Below are 20,217 nucleotides of genomic sequence, written 5' to 3'. Positions count from 1 at the left end.
GGATTAGAACTGCTGGACCTCATGATATGCAAATGCTCAACTTTACAAGATTGTGCCAAACTGTTTTCTACAGAGCTTGAACCAACTTATAACTCACCAGCAATAACAACTTATAGCTCTCTCAGCTCCGAGTCTCACACATGTGTATATCTGGGGATCTATCTTAGAGCTATTATATGGTATATGCTTTGAATCAGTGACCGGCAAATGGTGCTGCCTCTCCAGGTATTCTCCACAGCCGCAATACACAGGCTCAGCAATAGAAATGGGAGGATCTTACAGTGGAAAAACCTAGCAAACACCATCTTACCCAATAAAGAAACATCATCAGTGATATTGACATCATGTACCCTATGATATGTTGTACTGGTGGGAAGGGCACATCACCTTTGTAGTATCCTTTCTGATAAAACATAGCCTCAATCTGATCACACAGAAACATCAGACAAACCCACACTGAAGGACATCTTACAAAATAACTGACCAGTACCCTTTCTAACGTCAAGGTCATGAAAGACTGAGAAACTGTTACGTATATTGGAGAAGATTAATGAGGCACTGATGACTAAATTCATGCGATGTGGTATCCTGGACTGGGTCTTGACAACAAAAAGACATCAGCGGGAAAACTAGTAAAAGCCAAATCAAATATACAGTTTAGAAAAATACTAGTACCAGTGTTAATTTCCGAGTTTTCACAGACCTGCCACAGTTTACAGAAGGTGTCCCCATTAGGGGAAGCTCAGTGATGGGTACAGGGAACATCTATCTTTACCACTTTCTGTAAATCTGAAATTACTACAAAATAATTAAGTTTTTTGTGGGTTGTTTGTTTTGGTTTTTTTTAAGTACAGGAAAGCCACAGTACCAAACCATGGTTGTATTTAAAATTAAGACAGGAACTTTCAGAAAATTAAACACATTTTCATAGTAACTTGATCAACACCACAGTTTATTTGTAAACATGTTATATGTGTCAATAATCAAATTGACAACACTTTATAGATTTCATTGTATAATATTAACATCCTAACAGAAAACGATCCACTGTACTCAAGTTACAGTTTGGTATTTTAAAATCCTTAAATACAAATTGTATTTGAAACACTGAACACAAAAAAGAAACATGAATGGCAGAGAAAACTGAAAACATCAAGTAAAAGAAACCAAGATTCCGTCCCCCCGCAAAAAATATAAAATCATCTGATTACACAATTTAAAAAAGAAATAAAAGGAAATCAGATATTTTTTAATAATATAAAGTTGCATTTCTTCAAACCCATTTTAGACGTGAAATTGTACTATATTAAATTCTATGTCTTTTTTTATATTTGTTCTTTTTTTTCTCTTGGTTTCTAAAGAATGTTTGCCAGGGTTTGAATTACATTAAAGAAGTGGGGAAAGAAAGGAAGGAATGTGATAAAAAGTCAAATGAAATTAACTATTTGCAAAATAATTGGATATAAATTTTTCATGAAATTTCTTTGGTAAATAACAAAATCTGCATTTTCAATTTACCTTTTTGTTGAAATGGATCAACACTTGTAAGATTTAAGAGATTACATGAGTTAATGTATAAGTAAAACAAAGCCAAATTCACAAAGCAAAGCGCAAACTTCAGTTTTTCACATTTTGCTAAAAGCTCTAAAAATGCACTCTCCCTCCTTAAGAGTACGACAGGTCTTCAGCTCGGAATCAGATGACTGCTCTTGCCTCATTCAGCACAAGAAACCAGACGGGACCCCATGGTTTTTCAGTACTTTCCCTAAAATTCATGATCACTATTAGGTTCTATTTCTTCCTCCTTTATCTCTCAAAGGAAATATAGCAGCAAAACAGTCCCATATTTTAAGCTTTAAATTCACAAACAACTGGGTTCACTGCCAACAACTACAAATGTTCAATTGTTTATTAGTGTACATGTCATTACAGTTGGTTTAGATGGTTAATATAGGAATAAATAAAATAACTACAGTTCATTCAAACAAAGGAAATTAAAATGAGATTAAAGAGCCCTGATCAAAAAAAAAAAAAATACTTACAACTTTCAGCTGAAAAACTGTAAAAGTTACATACATACATACCTAATGGCACTAGGAATGTACAATATCAATTATTGGAAAAATAAGTGAGTGACTCAGAGTCATAAGAAATTATTTAATATTAGTATTTTTTCTTTTATAGACAAACATAACATACACATGGTTTCTACCTTCTATAAGACAAAGTAGAAAAACCGTTACTGCATTTACCTCAAACACAGCACTGACTGTGCCACAGATAACATGGTCCAAAATATTCAATTCTATAGATAGGCCATGGTATTGAATGCATGGTTAAGTTTTAGGAAAGGCATATATTTCCAGAAGTAAGTATGTTAAATACACAAATATCTATAAATAACAAAAAGTTATCAGCAAAAATGTTTAGGTTATAACATTCCCAAACTTCCTAACATTTTAAGTGTTTTAGATATATGTTGTCTGACCAGTTCGTTTGGTTACAGTTTTAAACTAGCAAACCATTACCCTATAAGAGGAGCTAAACTAAACTATAACACTGCACAAACTTCCCAAGGAAGGTAACTTGAAAAGTCTAAAAAGTGATTCCAATTATTCTAACTAACATTTGAGATGCTAAAAGAATCAATGACTCAAGAAACACTTTGAAATAATTCCATTTTTCTTTATCATTTTCTAAAAAAGTACTCACATAAATTTAAGATCCAGATTGCTTAAGAGTATGTCTTCAAAGTAGGTTTATCACTAAAGCATTCTGATCCAAAGACATAGCCTTAATGCTTCCAATATGTCATTCTAACCTAAAATCACAATCCTTGGTTTGAAAACATCGAAGCTAAGAAACGAAAAAATAAATCAGGGTGAAAATGTGCAGCAGCTATAGCTACAAGAGTGGAAAATAAACTCTATTTTTTCCATAAAGACTCTATGAAAATATAAAGCCCAAAGTCAGTGACAACAGAAGCCCACATATAAATGGTGTTTAAAAATAGAAAGTTTTCTAAAGCGTCTCATGAGATGTCAATGAATAGTCATAATCTGAGTTAAGACCTTAAAAATCAAGGTGAAGTTATACATAACTATGCTGATTTACATACCTTCTACAATGTCCAACTGACATACATAATTTACAGACACCCACAGGAATTCATAATGCCCTATCATATCATCTCTCAATACTGGATGTTTGTTTTATAGTTTTACTACTTTAAGTACTAAGAAGCCTTTTCAGAGGAAGAGTTCCATCTCTTCCCTTGATCCCCCAAAGTATAGGTAACAAAATATAAAATTAAACAAGATTTATGTTTGATAAACTAACATATAAAATTACCATTGCAATTTTCATAGTGACTGCTTATAAACATAACAGTCATCATAAAGCCTATAAAGAATATACTTAGTTTTATAAAAGAAATGCAGATTGTCTCAAGGTAAAAAACATAGTGCTGGCTGCTAAAAAGCACTTTGTTGCAATAAGATGTGCAATAATGAGCAAAACTTCAGAAAACATGAATATGTCCCCCAAACTTTTTAATATTAGTTAAGCAAGAATTGCACTGCAGCAGCAGGATGCTTTTTAGTGGCTGACACTATAAAGCTAACGTTAGAAAGAAAAAAGGCAGAAAGTGTGAGCAACAAATGGTGTAACCAAATTATTGCAAATGGAGATTAGCAATAAGAAGTGAGGAAGGTGACCGTCCACTCCATTCTGATAAGACACCATCTTTAAATATTAAGTTTTTCGCAGGAAGTGGAACACCCATGTCAGCATACGATGACTGCGAAAGCAAACTTGAAAAACCGGGCTCTGTGTGAATATCCAGTGTTGAAGCACCTTCCTAAAAGATCAAGAAACAAGAGAAATGATATTTAATACTTTACCAAAACCACTTAACTCATGAGAGAGACCTTGATTACTTGAGAAGTGTTAATGGATTGCAAAGCAGTCCAGGAGATGCAAAGATCTACACTGTGAGCCCAAAGCAATCAATGATGGGTATGAATATGTGTAAAAATGACTAGCAAAGTAAAACTGTAGTAAGTCTTTTTAAATAGAAATAAGAGGCTATGAGACTGTGGAAAAAGCAAAAGTTCATTTTTAGAAGACCTGACCTACCCCAAAGTATTACCTAACAGGAGAAAAATCTTTAAAAAAAAAAAAAAAATTACAAAGGCCAGGTGCAGTGGCTTGTGTGCCTGTAATCCCAGCACTTTGGGAGGCTGAGGCGGGTGAATCACTTGAGGTCAGGAGTTCAAGACCAGCCTGGCCAACATAGTGAACCCCTTCCTACTAAAAATACAAAAAAAATAGCTGGGCGTGGTGGCAGATGCCTGTGATACCAGTTACTCGAGAGGCTAAGGCAGGAGAATGGCTTGAACCCAGGAAGCAAAGGTTGCAGTGAGCCGAGATCGTGCCACTGCACTCTAGCCTGGGCAACACTGTCAGACTTCATCTCGGGGAAAAAATAAAACAAACAAACAAAAAAACCTTACAAGACACTAAGCACCAGAATAATCCATCTACTCCACGCTTCTCAGATTCATATACTCTGCACAGATCTCTCCCTAGGACTCCAGGCTCAAACATCCACCTATCTGACATTTCGTTTCAGATGCTTCCCCATGCACTCTATACTTAGCATGCCCATCATTGAACTCTCAAATTTTCCCTCACCTCTTCCTCCCCAGTCTTCTCTATTCACATACCCAGCTAATCAAGAAACACAAGAATCATTCATGATCCCTCCCCTTCCTTCCCTTCACAGCCCTCATCTTTTCCTCACATTTAATTCATCATCAAGTTTTATCAACCTGTCTCCAAAATATATCCAAATTAGTTTACTTTATTAATTCACTATGGCCAAGGCCTTCACTGCCACAACAGACAGCCCAGTATTGACAGAATTTTGAAATTTTTCAATTTATTGCATCCTTATAAAATTTCCATTTTTGCCTATTTTTATAAAATAGTCCATCAGAAATAACATCTCTCCCCTGTTTAGAAGTCTTCAATCACTTCTCTTTGCACTCAGTGTAAAATACAAGTTCTCTAACATATGCCAGAAGGCCCTGCACACCGTGCCCTGGCCCTCTTCTTCAACTTCACCTCTTGCTTCTACCCCTCTTTCATGAGGTTTCTGCCACACTGGCCTTCATTTGTTTCATTGTTCACTGGACATTTCCCAGACACAGGACATACAGACCTAAGTTCTGCCGGAATATTCTTTTCCAACTTTTTGCATTCAGCTTATATATTATCCTGCACCTACTGAAATTAGTTCTACCTGCAGATTTCATCTTAGTTGGCTCCTTCAAAGTACTTATTAAAATCTTTTAGAACTTACGTATCTTAATATTTATCTGATTACTGTCTTCCACAACACTCTAAGTTCCATTAGTATTTTACACATCACTGTTTCCACAGCACTCAGCAAAGAGTCTGGCATAGGTCAGGGTCAAGCATTTAGCAACTGAATGAATGAAGTAAAACTCCAAAATATTGATTTCATAATGTTGAATTAGATATTCTGAATAGAAACATTCTATTCTAAAAGTTTACCTATAAATCAAATCTAGAATATTCTTTCTTTCCTTGGGGCCGGGGGAAGACAAAAAGTCCAGAGCACTGGCCTTTGCTGCCACAACAGACAGCCCATCCTGGCAGCGGAGAATCGCTTTAGTTATTGGGAAGTGCACTATAACCAAAAACTGGCACCTAGCACGGTACACGGCCCATAACAGACACTTAACACATTTCTGTTGAATAAAGCACCAGCACAGAACAAAGAGATCAAGCTTTGGTCTCCAAAGACCTGGCCAGTGAAATGTGCAAGTAGATTAACTTCTTGAATCTCAATGTCTTCATTTGTACAATAAAATTAATGTTTATTTCATATCTTGCTGCTGTGGTGATCAAAAACAAACAGAAGTGTTGTGCATACTTAAAGCTCTGTACAAGTACCATTTGGACTTTTTGGTTTTTGTTACCTGGAATGAGTGAACAAAGTTAAGGACTTGCAGAGAGAGTTTTCTACTGGAATGTAAGAGGTTTTGAAGGCTGGAAAAAAAAAGACAAGAAAAAGTTTAAACATAAAGGCAAGAATGAGTTTCTCATAAGAGTTTAATTTTTAGCAATTTAAATGCATCTATACATCGGGGCCAATCACAAAACATTTTAAAAAACAATTTCAATGTTTCTTATCAATGAAATTTTTGCTTGTTTTAACAATAGGGAGTAGTCATGCATTAAAAGTCCATTTTGAGCCGGGCACAGTGGCTCACGCCTTTAATCCCAGCACTCTGGGAGGTCAAGGTGGGTGAATCACGAGGTCAGGAGTTCAAGACCAGCCTGACCAACATGGTGAAACCCCGTCTCTACTAAAAAAAATATAAAAATTAGCCGGGTGTGGGGGTGCATGCCTGTAATCCCAGCTACTCAGGAGGCTGAGGCAGCAGAATCGCTTGAACCTGGGAGGCGGAGGTTGCGGTGAGCCGAGATTGCACCACTGCGCTCCAGCCTGGGTGACAGCGAGACTCCGACTCAAAAAAAAAAAGTCCATTTGAAATAAAATATATAATGCAACTAAAATCAAAGTTATCGTTTCAAAAAAATTCAACTATTAGTAAACCTAACTACTAAATGAAAGAAAACTTTTCAAATGAAGACTTAGGCACTCTGAGGAATGACAACTACGACATAACCTTCAAACAACCAAAGTAATTGCAAAAGACAACCTGATAACAGATTAAACACATACCAACCCACCTTTTTTCAAATATGTAAGTCAGTAAAAACTATAGTGGTAATCTTTAAAGTTCTATAGTATTTCCATTTTTTATTTATGTATATTATTTTGTTTTCAGAGAATAGATGTTGAAATTGTCAACTGAGTATTCTTCATTTTCTGGTAAAAGCTACATTACGCCACTTAAATGAATTATTGTCCAACTTCATTTTCTGAAATAAGTCAAGAAGATCTTGACTTGTGGATTTCACCTCTCCAAGCCACCTATCGTGACAATTAGATTCAATTATATTCTTTCCTGCTAACCCAGTTTGCCTCAGAACTTTTACAACATTGCCTCTTAGCAGCTACTCACAACGGATCTGTGCTGGCACGTAAGATAACACCTACATGTCATCTTTAAGGAAGAATACATATTCATTTTAGAAAATGTAGAAAGTGAAGCAAATTTTGTAAAGTTACCATAATTCCACCACAAAAACCAATCACTATTAACAGAATATAACATGAGTGTGTGTATGTTAGGAGTGAGACAAATGCAAAGACATTTTCTGCAGACATACATTTTTTAAAACCTAGGTTCATATTCCATATTGGCATGCCCATTCCACCACACCCTCACCTCACCTAGATTACTAAATAAATACAATCAAAACATGTGCCCAAAATGTTTGCCTGTGACTAATTTCTGATCTAGTGAAATTTAATTTTGAAAAATACAGCAAAACCCTTAAACTAGCGATCTCTATTCAATCAACAAATATATACAGAACAATTACTGTGTTCATGTGTGGAATAAAAGAAAGTAAGATATAGTAACTATTCCCTGACAACTTAAAAATCGATATGAAAATATGACAGTGAATATAAACCCTCACCTCTCTTTTCTGCAAAGGCCATGTGTAGCAATTTTCCTACAAACTTTCTGGTTTAATTCAGAACTGAACAGTGGAATTCCAAAGCACAGCTCAAGAGGAACCCAATCTGCTTCTGTTGTGGCACCTAAGAAAGGATACATAAATTTACTTTATCATATATATCTACTTATATATATTATATATAACTGACAAGGGTTTCTTAACCTGAGGTTCATAGATTACTCCTGTGCCACTGATATCCACCAGTGGGCTTGACAGGGGAGGAAGAAATTGGAGGGGGCCAGTTAATCTCTAAACAGGACAGGCATATTTTGGGTATAAACGTGTCTGAGAAGGTACACAGCTTTCATCCAATGTTCAAAGTAGTCATTTGCCCAAAAAAAGAGTATTGCAAGACATCTGTAAGATGAGAGAATGAATCAAAACATTTACCACAGGAATAAGGTTATTAATAAGTTATTTTCAAGTCATAATTTTATAATACTTGAATTATTTTTCTAAGGATGTAAAAAGGCTTCCTAGAAAATTCTTATTTAAAAGTCTGTTATGAATAATAAGAACAGACAAATGGCATGCAAATATCTTAACATAAAAGTTAAACCTCAGAAATTAGTCTAATAAAATTGCAAAAAGTTTTAGCACCATACCAGAGGTTTGCTTTGTTGTTGACTCTATAGTTGCTTCCTCAATGACCATTTCAAATGACTCTGTACTCCCATTTACATCTGAGCCAGAAGCCAAATCAGGTTCTCCTTATAATTAAAGTACACACACACTATTAGGATTCTAGCAGTTAGCAGAAGCTGCCAATAAATCAGTCCTAACATGGAAAAGACTTCAGACAATAGTAATGATGACAGAAAGAAAATGCATAATCCTTGGCTTAAAGAAGTGGTTTTAAACAGGGGAGCAATTTTGATCCCCAAGGGACATGAATGAAGACACGGATGCTATTCAATGAACACTAAACATCTGACCATATACAGGACAATCCTCCACAAAAAATTATCCAGCTCAAACTGCACATAGTGCTGAGGTTGAGAAACCCCAGCCTAAAGAAACCAAATTCAAAAGAAGGACACAAGTTACTGAAGCCATTTGCACCCCTGTGGAAATACACAGCCTGATTATGTTATTACTCTTCAAAGTTCTTTTCTGACTCATTATCTTTAGCACAGAAGATTCTCCAAGACCCCTCAGACCTTACCTATTTCTCTACTCTGATCTTCTACTACTGTCCAACAAATTCTTTCTTTTGGCCACAATGAACTACTGTTTCCTAATTCCCTCTGCCTGAAAGGCTGCCATCCTCTAAAAACACATTATCTTTTGTCTACCTAACTCTTCAATTTTCAAAACTCAAACTTCACCTTCTCTAAGAGGCCTCCTCTGTGCTGTGTTAGCGCTTTATGCAGACCCCATCATAGTCACTCATGCATCTCCTCTCCAGGGTTTTAATCCTTGGAACAACATTGTCTTTTTTATTTCTTTTTTTGTGTGTGTTTGTAGAGGCAGGGTCTTGCTATATTGCTCGGGCTGGTCTCAAACTCCTAGACTCAAGCAATACTCCTGCTTTGGCCCTCCCAGAGGACTGGGATTACAGGCGTGAGCCTGTACCTGGCCGTACCTGGCCTGGTCTTATTAAATTGCTCCAGCACCTAAGCAGGTATTCCATAAATGTTTGTGGAATGAATGACATAAAAAAGGACAACTGTAGTAGACATACTTTGAAATCACTGATTAATAGCCCTCTTCTCTAGAAAATGCCCCTATAATATTTGGCAGTCAACTATTTGGCCAAAGACAAGTGAGATAGGGGTAAGTACCTATCTCGATGGGAGCCAATCCAATCTACTGGATGGCAAGTAATCCATCACATTTCCTCAGAATTCCAAACTAAGAGGCTCATGAAATACTGTCAATCAATGGGAGATAATGAAAGATCTCCCAAAGTCAATGGACAAGAACTGGCACCATGGCAACCCAAACCACATATATGCCAATATTATGCCAGAGCAGAAACAACCAGTAAGCATGAGAAGGTGACTTGAAAATGGATTTTCAAATTAAAAAAAAAAAAAAAAAAGTAAGTGGTATCTAAGAAAAATTAGCTATTGTCAATATGTAGGACAGATTGGAGATAGAAAGGAGAGGCCAGAAAGGCTAAGCAGGGAACGGTTGCAACAGCAAACGTTTAAGGTTTAAACTTCAAGACCCAGACAATAAGAGCAGTCACAGAGAATTTAAAATGAAGAGAAAGGGGAAGAAATGGACATGACAGACTTATCTAAAGCCTAATCCACAGAACTTGGAAACTAACTGAACATAGTGGAAAAAAGGAAAGAATGAGACAAAGGTAAGATTTTAGACCTAGATAATTAAGACAATGGTGCCTTTTGACAGAAAAAGTTGAAAGGGAAAAACTATTAAGTCAATTTTGGAAACATTTGTATAAAGACACTAGAGTTTTGAAACCATCACCCTATAAAGCTAACTTAATGCAAAGCCTTATAAACACAGATATGACAGTAAAGCGCCCAAAAACCCCAAACCATTCTGTACCCCAATCCTATTTTCTTCATTTGAACAACTGATATTTGTCCAAATGATGTTCTAAAATGTTTCCTCATGCTTCAGTGAAAGAATATTGAGTATTCAATAACTCAGCATCCCCACAAAGGTCTGCAGCTTTTCATATAACACTGGGTTAAACTCAAAACCAATTATCTTAATTCAAAGAATCCAACTATTGGCTAACCTCTCTCATCAGAAGCATCACTGAGTTTTCTATTTGCAAGTTGGCTGGAAGCATTCAACATGGTGACATATCCACAGAGATGCTGTAAGTCCACTCTGTTCCTTAGTATCTGCAATGCTTTATGAACACCCATATTGACATGAGTGAACTCTACGAACAGAATGGACATCACATTAGTGAACAGTTTCTAATAACACAACGCCAACAGCTTAAACATACTTTATTAAACAACTCTTAGAACTACTTTTACACTTTAATACATCATAATTGATTCCAATAAAGAAGTATATAAAGTTGTTATTCTTACTGAAACTAAAGCTAACAATGTACTTGAAATCACATGCCTAAATTACTTATATCTTAACTCAAGTTCTCATAAATATGTGAACTTACAAAAAAGAAAAATGCTCTATATTCAAATATAAAGAAACCTCTTTTTTATAATTCACACAATAATCCCCCATGGCAAAGGATCTACTAAGCAGTTTTTGAGATTTTATACATTTTCAGATCCTGTTGTCACTATCTGCATCTCCAGGTAAACAATTATGTTTTTTCCTTAGACTTTATGAAGTATTAGCCAGTTGTGTGAATGATAAAAAAGGAGAAATAGAGAAAAGTCTTCCGTCTAGGCAGATACCTACTTACTCTCTTTATTCCCAAGACAGACTAGTAGTCTTTCAAAAATCCTAAATGGATCTTATTCTAACAGTTCTTTGTGGATGGCAAAGCACACAACAAAAAACTACCTTTTGCCAACACTCTTTAATAGCAAAGAACCTAGAACCTAAAAATTTTAAGATTTCCTGCCATGTTTTCCACCAAACTGTTGACATGAGTAATAATTTAAAAAAAAAAAAAAAAAAAGTCAATAGATACAATTCAAAAGGTACCTCCTTGTAGTTCTGTTTCATCAAATGGAAATGGGACATGGACAGTTTCTCCTATCCCATGCAAACCATGCCCCTAAACATAAACAAAAGTTAAAAGGTATACAAGAAACCTTCACTTCCAATCACTGATATTCAAAAGTAGATAAGATTGTGTCGCATAATAGTATATTCCATATTAATACCTCATCAAAATTCTTTCAACAACTTTCTATTTTTCTACAGCAAGCAGTGATAATCTTATGTGTGTAATAACCTATAAGGCAATGTTTCTCAAATTGAATGTATAGGCCAATGCAAAAAAAGGAGGCTAATTTAACAGGTAAATCAGGTGTTAGCCAAGTGAAGAGTGAATGAGGTCAAGTTTATTCACACAAAGGTTAGCTAGAGTTCTGAGAAGGAAAAGCGGCAGAAGAATCCCCATAATCACATAGCATACCACAGGTTAAGAGTGCAAAACTCAAAAACCTGCCCTGAAATAAAATATATTCAGAATTACTTGCTATAATATTATAATTACATATAATTGGAAACAACCAAAATGTCCACCAACAGGGGACTGGTTAATTAAATTAGGAGACATAACTTCAGTGGAGGTGCATAAATGAAAGAAAGCTATGACCTGCAATGGAAAGATCTCCAGTTGCTAAATGGAAAAGGTAAGGAGCATATCTGTGTGCAGATACTTGCATATGCATAAAGACACTCTGGAAGGATACAGGAGAAATGAACAGATGAAATTATCTGATTTGGAAGAGAGATGGGGAGTGGAAACTTGGTAGACAGGGTTAGCAGGGGAGTAATACTTTTCTCTCTATACGCTTTTTTTTGTTTGTTTGTTTTTTTAAGACAGAGTCTTGCTCTGCTACCCAGGCTGGAGCGCAACGGCACAATTTTGGCTCACTGCAACCTCCACCCACCAGGTTCAAGCAATCATCCTGCCTCGGCCTCCTGAGTAGCTAAGATTACAGGCACCCGCCACCACACCCGGCTAACTTTTTTTTTGTATTTTTAGTAGAGACTGGGTTTGTCCATGTTGACCAGGCTGATATCAAACTCCTGACTTCAGGTGATCCACCTGCCTCAGCCTCCCAAAGTACTGGGATTACAGGTGTGAACCACTGCACCTGGGCTCTATACCTTTAATAATATTTTATTTTTGAATCATGTGAATGTACTATTAGTTCAAAAATTAAATTTAAAAAATCTGAGTCTACCCACTTCACTCTCATGTTGCAAATGGTAATTCAGTTTCATGTATCACGTTCAATTAATATTGTTCATTTGAGTTTTGTTTTAAAGCTTTGCTTATATTTAATTCTAAAATTTGATTTGAATTTGTAGTTGTGTAATAACAACAAGCATGAAGAATTTAACTTAATGTCTACATGTATTTAGAACTATTATAATAGAAATATAATACTGAGGATCTGTAAATTTTTCCCTTTAAGAGAGACCCATACATTATTCAACTTCAAGAAACCCTGATATATCCGAAGGAAAGCATACTCTTTCCATTGTTTCATATAACAATTTAAATATATTTCTCAGAGCTCTCTTTTGATTCCCTAAACCAGATGGCTGCAATAAATTATGGTTTTAACTAAAAATCTTAATTTGTAACACGTTTAAAATTCCAATAAGGTAAATTTATTTCCATCAAATTTAATTAAAAAGGCATTTTTCTCTAGCAAAAGCAAAACTCCTTAATAAACACTTTAAAAACAGTACTGTCAGCCTGGTGTGGTGGCTCACACCTGTAAGCCCAGCACTTTTGGAGGTCAAGGCAGGTGGATCACTTGAGCCCAGTAGCTCGAGACCAGCCTGGGCAACATGGTGAAACCCTGTCTCTATAAAAAATTAGCCAGGCATGGTGGCGTGAGATTGCAGTCCCGGCTACTATAGAGGCTAAGGCAGGAGGATCTCTTGAGCCTGGGGAAGTCAAGGCTGCACTGAGCTGTGATCATGCCACTGACTTCAGCCTGGGTGACAAAGTGAGACCGTGTCTCAAAAAAATAAAAACAGGTACTGTCTGCTGATTTGGTTGTTTTTCTATCCATATTTTGCATTAGCCCCCACCCAAAAAAAAAAAAAAAAAAAAAACCTAATTTAGCTTGACCTACAGAGTACCACCTACAGAAATGACCGTGGCAACCACCACTCTCATTTTACTTTATTCAAAAAAGATTTGTTACTATAAATTAAGACAGGGTTTCACTATGTTAACCAAGTTAGTCTCCAACTTTTGGACTCAAGCAATTCACCTCAGCCTTCCGAAGTGCTGGAATTACAGGTGTGAGCCACTGCACCCAGCCACTCTTCATTTTAAAGGTAAGGAAAACTGAAGCTCATAGAATCACCCATTGTTCCTTCACTCCACTTCTACTGCCACTACCAACACAGTAACATTTTCTGAGATCTTCCCATGTGCTAAACACAGTGCTCAAGTCATTCTTTTCAAAAACCTTAAAAAGATAGGAACTTTATCTCCAGTTTATAGGTAAAGACACAAAGGTATTTTGCCCAAGATTACTAGCAAATGATGGAACCAAGATCTGAGTTTAGGCAGTCTGACTTAAGTCCATGTCTAGCCCATTCTATGATGCTATCTCCCGTGACTACCCCATACTACATATTTTCCCTGGCTAATTTCATCCTCTCATGGTTTCAACTACCATCTACCAGCTGATGCTGACACATTTAATCACTCTTGTCTAACCTCTCATCTGAATTTCAGAATATTTCCAGTTACCACAGGCACCACATAAACACAATGCATCAACTGCCCCATAAATGTGCTCCTCCTCCTGTGTTCCCTAGAGTAGTGGTATCACCACCTCCCGCGATATCACTTCCTCCCGTGTTCCCTAGAGTAGTGGTATCACCACCTCCCGCGTTTGCTAGAGTAGTGGTATCACCACCCTTCTACCTTCATAAGCCAAATACCTCAGAATCTTTCTTCCCTCTTCCCATCTCTATCTCAGATATCTGATCAATTCTATTAATTGTATATCTGTAGTAGTTCTTAAATCCATTTTTCCTTTCAATTCTTATTACCATGTCCTTGATCCAGGCTATCTTTATCTCTTATCTAAACTACTACACACAGTCCTAACTGGTCTTCTTGTTGCAGGTGTCTCCCCACTCCCTTCCATTCTCAATATCATCCCAAGGTTGATTCCTAAAACACATTTGACCACGTTAATCCCAGTTACCCCCCTGTAATTGCTACCATGAATCTACAGGTCAACGTCTCAGCTCCACAGCAGAACACTCAAGGTACGTGGCACTGCAGGGCTCACCTACTTCTTCAGACTCATCTCTGACCACAACTCCCTCACACTCCAACTCACACCTCAAAAACACCCAACAGCTATTGGCCCTGGCATGCTATGTCACTTCATATTCTTATTTATTTATTCCACAAACACTAACTGGACAACTACTATGACCTGAGCACTGTGCTGGGCACTAGAAAAATAGCAGCAAATTAAAAAAAAAAAAAAATTCCTTGCCCAGAGATTTAATCATCCTGACCCCTCCTTTTGTATTCAGCCTGGGTCTCACTTTCTCTAAGGAACCTCCCCTAAGCCCTTCTCCTTGCCCCAAGGCTGGACTGGATACTTCTTTTTAAGTCTTCCACTATATGTAATTCTATTCGATAAACTGAAACTGAGTGCTTATGCGCCTTTTCCCACCATCCTTAAATTCCTTGAAGATGGTGGGTCTTGTGTTATTTGCATATTCACATTAATTAGCACAAAATAAGCACATTCAATTGTTAAGATGGATGAACTGACAACATCTTTACAGAGAACCTATTATGTGCCAGAAAAGTGTGCTACACATTTAATACGTACATTTTCATTTCATTCTCTCAATTCTATGAACATAAACTGCCTACCTTACCATTAGCGGCTATTATTATAAGTGTTTGTTATTATACAACAGATATTGGCATCTCCATGTTATAGGTGGGAAATAAAGTGTAAGGTTTATCACAAAAATGCCACACAGCCCAATAAGCACACGCAAAGAGGCTCAACATCATTAGCCATAGGGAAAATGTAAATCAAAACTATAATGAGATACCACTCCACACCCCCTAGGGTGGTTATCATCCAAAAGCCACATAATATCAAGTGTCTGTGGGAATGTAAAATGACACGGCCACTTTGCAAGACAGTCTGGCAGTTCCTTAAATGCTTAAACATAGAATTACCATATGACCCAGTAATTCCATCCCTATATATATATAGCCAAGAGAAATGAAAACATACGTCCACAGAAAAACTTGTACACAAATGTTTATGACAGCATTCTTCATAATGGCCAAAAGGTGAAAACAACCCACATGTCCACCAACTGATGGAGGAATAGACAAAATGTGGCATATCCATACAATGGAACATTATTTGGCCATAAAAAGGAATGAAGTATTGATACAACAACATGATGAACCTTGAAAACATTGTATTAAATGAAGGAAGCCAGTCACAAAAGACCACGTTATATATGATTCCATGCATATAAATGCCCAGATTAGGAAAATCTGTAGAGACAACAAGTAGATTAGTATTGTTTAAGACTAGGGGGAAGGAGGGGAGTAGCGGGGAGAAAATAGAAGAGTGATCACGAAAGGATGCAGGGTTTCTTTTTAAGGTAATGAAATGTGCTAAAATTGAGTGTGGTGATGGCTGTACATATCTGTGAACACACTAAAACCCACTAAATGCACAATTTAAATTGGTGAGTTGTACAGTATGTGAATTATATACTCAATACAGTAGTCTCCTTTTATCTGAGGTTTTGCTTTCCATGGTTTTAGTTATTATCTGTGGTCAACCAAGGTCTGAAAATAGCTGAGTATAGTATAACAAGATATTTTGAGAGAGACCACATTCATATAACTTGTATTACAGTATGCTATTTTATTAGTAATTATTAATCTCTTACTGTGTCTGATTTATAAATGAAACTTTATCATATGTATGTATAGGAAAACGCATACTATATATAGGGTTACTATTGGTGGTTTCAGGCATCCCCTGGGGGTTCTGGAACATATCCCCCACAGATGGGGAAACTACTGTAAAGCTATTATTAAAAAAAAAAATTGTTGTCACGCAGCTAGCAGAAGGTAGGCTGCAATGCAAACCTGGGTCTAACCTTAAAGTTCATGTTATTTCTGCCACTCCCACACTGCCAAAGGGCCAGGACTAAAATCCACATCTCGGATTTTTTACATTCAACTTTATAAATTTCAAATGACTGATATTTTATTACAACTCAATATAGAAAGCTAGAAAAATCATCATCTTTACAATCAAAAGTCAAAATTGATTATTTCAAATAAGATAAATGTACCTGAATTAAAACTGCAGAATGTGTTAAAGCATCATTCAACATCGTAAGCACATTTGAGGTAGGAACTACTCCAGGATCATGACCCCAAGATGTTATTAGCAATCGATCATAACTCTATTGAAAAGAAATTAACAGGTAAAATGGCATTCAGAAATAAGGAAAATATTAAGAAGTTATCTAGCGTACTGCTCACACACACACAAAAAAACCATCCAAACCTCACACACATACCTGAAATATATCTGGCAGTTTTCGAAGTCTTGTACCTTTGGACAATAAAAGGGATGGTGGTCCTTGTCCAGTGATATGATAAATGTACAGTTTAAACCAGACAGAGCTGACTTCTGGGATAGCTGGTCCAATATGCTACAATCATAGAACAGTTAAGATAAAGTTATAATAAAGTGTTACATAAGTGACCGAGAACAGTCTTACAAACAGCAAATCCCTTCACATAAATGTTAACTGTAATTATCCTCATGAAAATAAATTTTAAATGTTTCATTAAAATAGTTTCAATTTTATACTGGAATTAAGAAATTATGTCTTGTCATTTCAATTAAGAGAATGGACTCTGGAGAAGACTGCCTAGTTTAGAATTTTGGTTTTATCCATCCAGCCGTATCACCTTAAGAAGATTACTTAAGCTCTCTGTGCCTCATTTTGCTCAATCTATAAAATAGCAATAAAGAATCTACCTCAAGAGGATGTTGTAAGGTTGTTGAAAAAGCTTAAAATAGTACCTGGAATATAATAAACTTGATATTAAAGTGTTAGCTATTATTATCATTAATCACATACAATTTTCACAAAAGAAATCACCTACCCTTCCATCCATTTTACCATTTATTCGGCAGTTCATGGATTCCTACCACGTCTGGAGGTTGTGTTAAAGAATAAGAGGAGGTTGGGGGGTGTGCACAAAGAATTATTTTAAAAAGGTTAGTTAGATGCAAATCTCTTGTTGAATATTAAAGACAAAATTGGTGTGAAGACAGGATCCTCACTGAGGCAGCTAGAACGTAGGCAAATTAACTGTGTACAAGAATCCCTTCCTTTCTGCTACATCATTAAATTCTGCATTATCTAGGAAACCAGGTAAGATGTAGCACTGAAGAACAGCAACATAATCTCCACTCTGAAAATGGCACAGGCCACAACTTCCTTGTTAAGTATACAAATGAATGCAACTGATATATATATATTTTTTTCTTAAGTAAAAGTCCAGAAGGAATTTTCACATATAAATTATACAGTCAACCAGAGTTCTAGCTTTCAAGCACCATCTTTTCTTTTCAGCTTATTCAGAATCACAGCCCCACTTTGAAGACATTTAACTTTTCCTAATTAAATTTATCTGATCCCTCAAAATGATGCCAGCTTCCTTTTTGGAGCATCCTAAAACATTCTCTTTAAAATATTCTGTAAATGAATAAATTTTAATCTAATGTGTCACAAGTCACTAGGTGATACACACATAAAATATACCAATTACACTCCACAAATTGAACATATCATCTTACAAAGGCATAAAATACAAAGTTGCTTTCTATGATTCAGTGATTTTAATAGTTGGTATCTGCAGATAGAGAAGAAAACAAAACTGACGGGACTCATGACACTACCAAGTGGATCCTCCAAGTAGGTCTTTACCTGAGGGGTGCAGCTGCTGACAGGCCGGATTTCATTGGTGAGGGGAGCCATGGAAACAAGCAGCGTGTAATTTTTGTTTAGAACTCTGCTGCAAGTTGCAGGGTCCAGACCAAGAAGGCTTTCACAGCGTAAGAGATCCAGAGGAAAACCTGAGTTATGATCAAGCACACACAGAGAATAAAAGACTGACAGTGTGAAACAAAAATATTGAAGATGCAATATTGATAACTGACTTAAGATTTTAAATTTTCTTTTTAAGGTAGAGTAATTCTATTTTTTCTTCCTTATGATTTTTTTCTAGCTTTATTGTAAGAATATAGCACATAGTACATATAACGTATAAAATATGTATTAATCAACTGTTCATGTTATTGGTAAGGCTTCCAGTCAGCAGTAGGCTATTAGTAGTTAAGTGATTGGGAAGTCTGAAGTTATATACAGATTTTTGACTGTGCCAGGGGTCAGCATCTGTAACTCCTCTGTTCGAGGGTCAGTGGTATGCCACTGTTGTAGAGTGGCTCCGGATGGAGAGAGGAAGTACGGTAAAACAAGTACATCTTGTTGCAGTAAAAAGTAACCTGAAGTAGATGATAGTCTGTCTAGACCAAAGAATAAAACATTTTAGCTTTGCATCTTAAAGTATCTTGGTGGTCTCCTAGGAAATTTGGTGCTTCTTAATAGAGTTACTCTATTACTATTAAGTGGAAGTGGATCATCATAAAGGTCTTTATCCTCGTCTTCACAGGAAATAGGTTGAAGAGGAGGAAGAAGAGGAAGGGCTGGGCTTGTTGTCTCCGAGGTAACAGAGGCAGAAGAGCTGGAAGGGGAGGCAGGAGAGGCAGGCATGCTCGGCGTAACTTTACGGAAACACAGTGTAAGTTCCCTCTAACTTTCTTGTTTCTTAACGTATCTAAAAATGTCTCTATACAGTACCAATTCTTCTTCTGCCATCTGCTTTAGTTTCAGTGTCTGTATCATAGAAGAGTGCACAGAAGTCAAAAGCAGTCTTGAATAATCAGAACCCTGCCAGATGCTGTAAGGTCGATTTGTTTTCTGGCACTGCTTTTTCTATGTCTTCCTCACTGTCTGGCACTCATTTGGAAGCACCCATCTCCATCAAGGTGTCTATCTATTAGCTCTTGAATTTCAAGACCCATATCTTTTTTTTTTTTTTTTTGAGACGGAGTCTCTCTGACGCCAGGCTGGAGTGCAGTGGCACCATTTCAGCTCACTGCAACCTCTGTCTCCCAAGTTCAAGTGATTCTCCTGCCTCAGTCTCCCGAGTAGCTGGGACTACAGGCGCCACCACCACGCCCAGGTAATTTTTGTATTTTTAGTAAAGACAAGGTTTTACTATGTTGGCCAGGATGGTCTCTATCTCCTGACCTCATCATCTGCCCGCCTCGGCCTCCCAAAGTGTTGGGATTACAGGCATGAGCCACCACGCCCAGCCAAGACCGGTATCTTAAAACGCTTCAGGCTGGGCGCAGTGACTCATGCCTGTAATCCCAGCACTCTGGGAGGCTGAGGTGGGCGCATCATGAGGTCAGGAGATCGAGACCATCCTGGTCAACATGATGAAACCCTGTCTCTACTAAAATACAAAAAATTAGCTGGGTGTGGTAGCACATACCCGTTGTCCCAGCTACTCGGGAGGCTGAGGCAGGTTGACCCGGGAGGCAGAGGTCGCAATGAGCTGAGATTGTGCCACTGCACTCCAACCTGGATAACAGAGCGAGACTCCATCTCCAAAAAAAAATTTAAAAAGTCCTTCACTCCCCACCTTTTAGCCATATCCAAAATCTTTCATTATTTCCTAGATTAGCTCTGTTGTAAACCCTGTGAAGTCAGGTACAACATCTAGACAGTTTTCTCTAGCAGAAGTTTATTATTTTAGGCTTGATG

At 36.9% G+C, this 20,217-nt stretch overlaps 1 protein-coding gene across 1 annotated transcript in view; it reads right to left on the bottom strand.

Annotated features, from left to right (window-relative positions):
• Nucleotides 1-922: 922 nt before the first annotated feature.
• FAM91A1 (family with sequence similarity 91, member A1) overlaps nucleotides 923-20,217 on the bottom strand; it is a 49,167-nt gene continuing 29,872 nt past the window's right edge. The window contains exons 16-24 of the mRNA XM_012001150.1: nucleotides 18,313-18,461; nucleotides 16,891-17,025; nucleotides 16,660-16,773; nucleotides 11,296-11,368; nucleotides 10,403-10,552; nucleotides 8,292-8,396; nucleotides 7,645-7,768; nucleotides 6,009-6,078; nucleotides 923-3,859 (exon numbers count right to left, since the gene is read on the bottom strand). Coding sequence (XP_011856540.1) covers nucleotides 3,674-3,859; nucleotides 6,009-6,078; nucleotides 7,645-7,768; nucleotides 8,292-8,396; nucleotides 10,403-10,552; nucleotides 11,296-11,368; nucleotides 16,660-16,773; nucleotides 16,891-17,025; nucleotides 18,313-18,461 — 1,106 coding nt within the window. The 3' untranslated portion in view covers nucleotides 923-3,673. The remainder of the gene's footprint in view (nucleotides 3,860-6,008; nucleotides 6,079-7,644; nucleotides 7,769-8,291; nucleotides 8,397-10,402; nucleotides 10,553-11,295; nucleotides 11,369-16,659; nucleotides 16,774-16,890; nucleotides 17,026-18,312; nucleotides 18,462-20,217) is intronic.

Source organism: Mandrillus leucophaeus, unplaced genomic scaffold (assembly GCF_000951045.1).
Source record: "Mandrillus leucophaeus isolate KB7577 unplaced genomic scaffold, Mleu.le_1.0 Scaffold650, whole genome shotgun sequence".
In the NCBI taxonomy this organism is placed as follows: Eukaryota; Metazoa; Chordata; class Mammalia; order Primates; family Cercopithecidae; genus Mandrillus; species Mandrillus leucophaeus.
The sequence above is the reverse complement of the archived record's forward strand: the minus strand, read 5'-3'. Positions and strand labels throughout refer to the sequence as shown.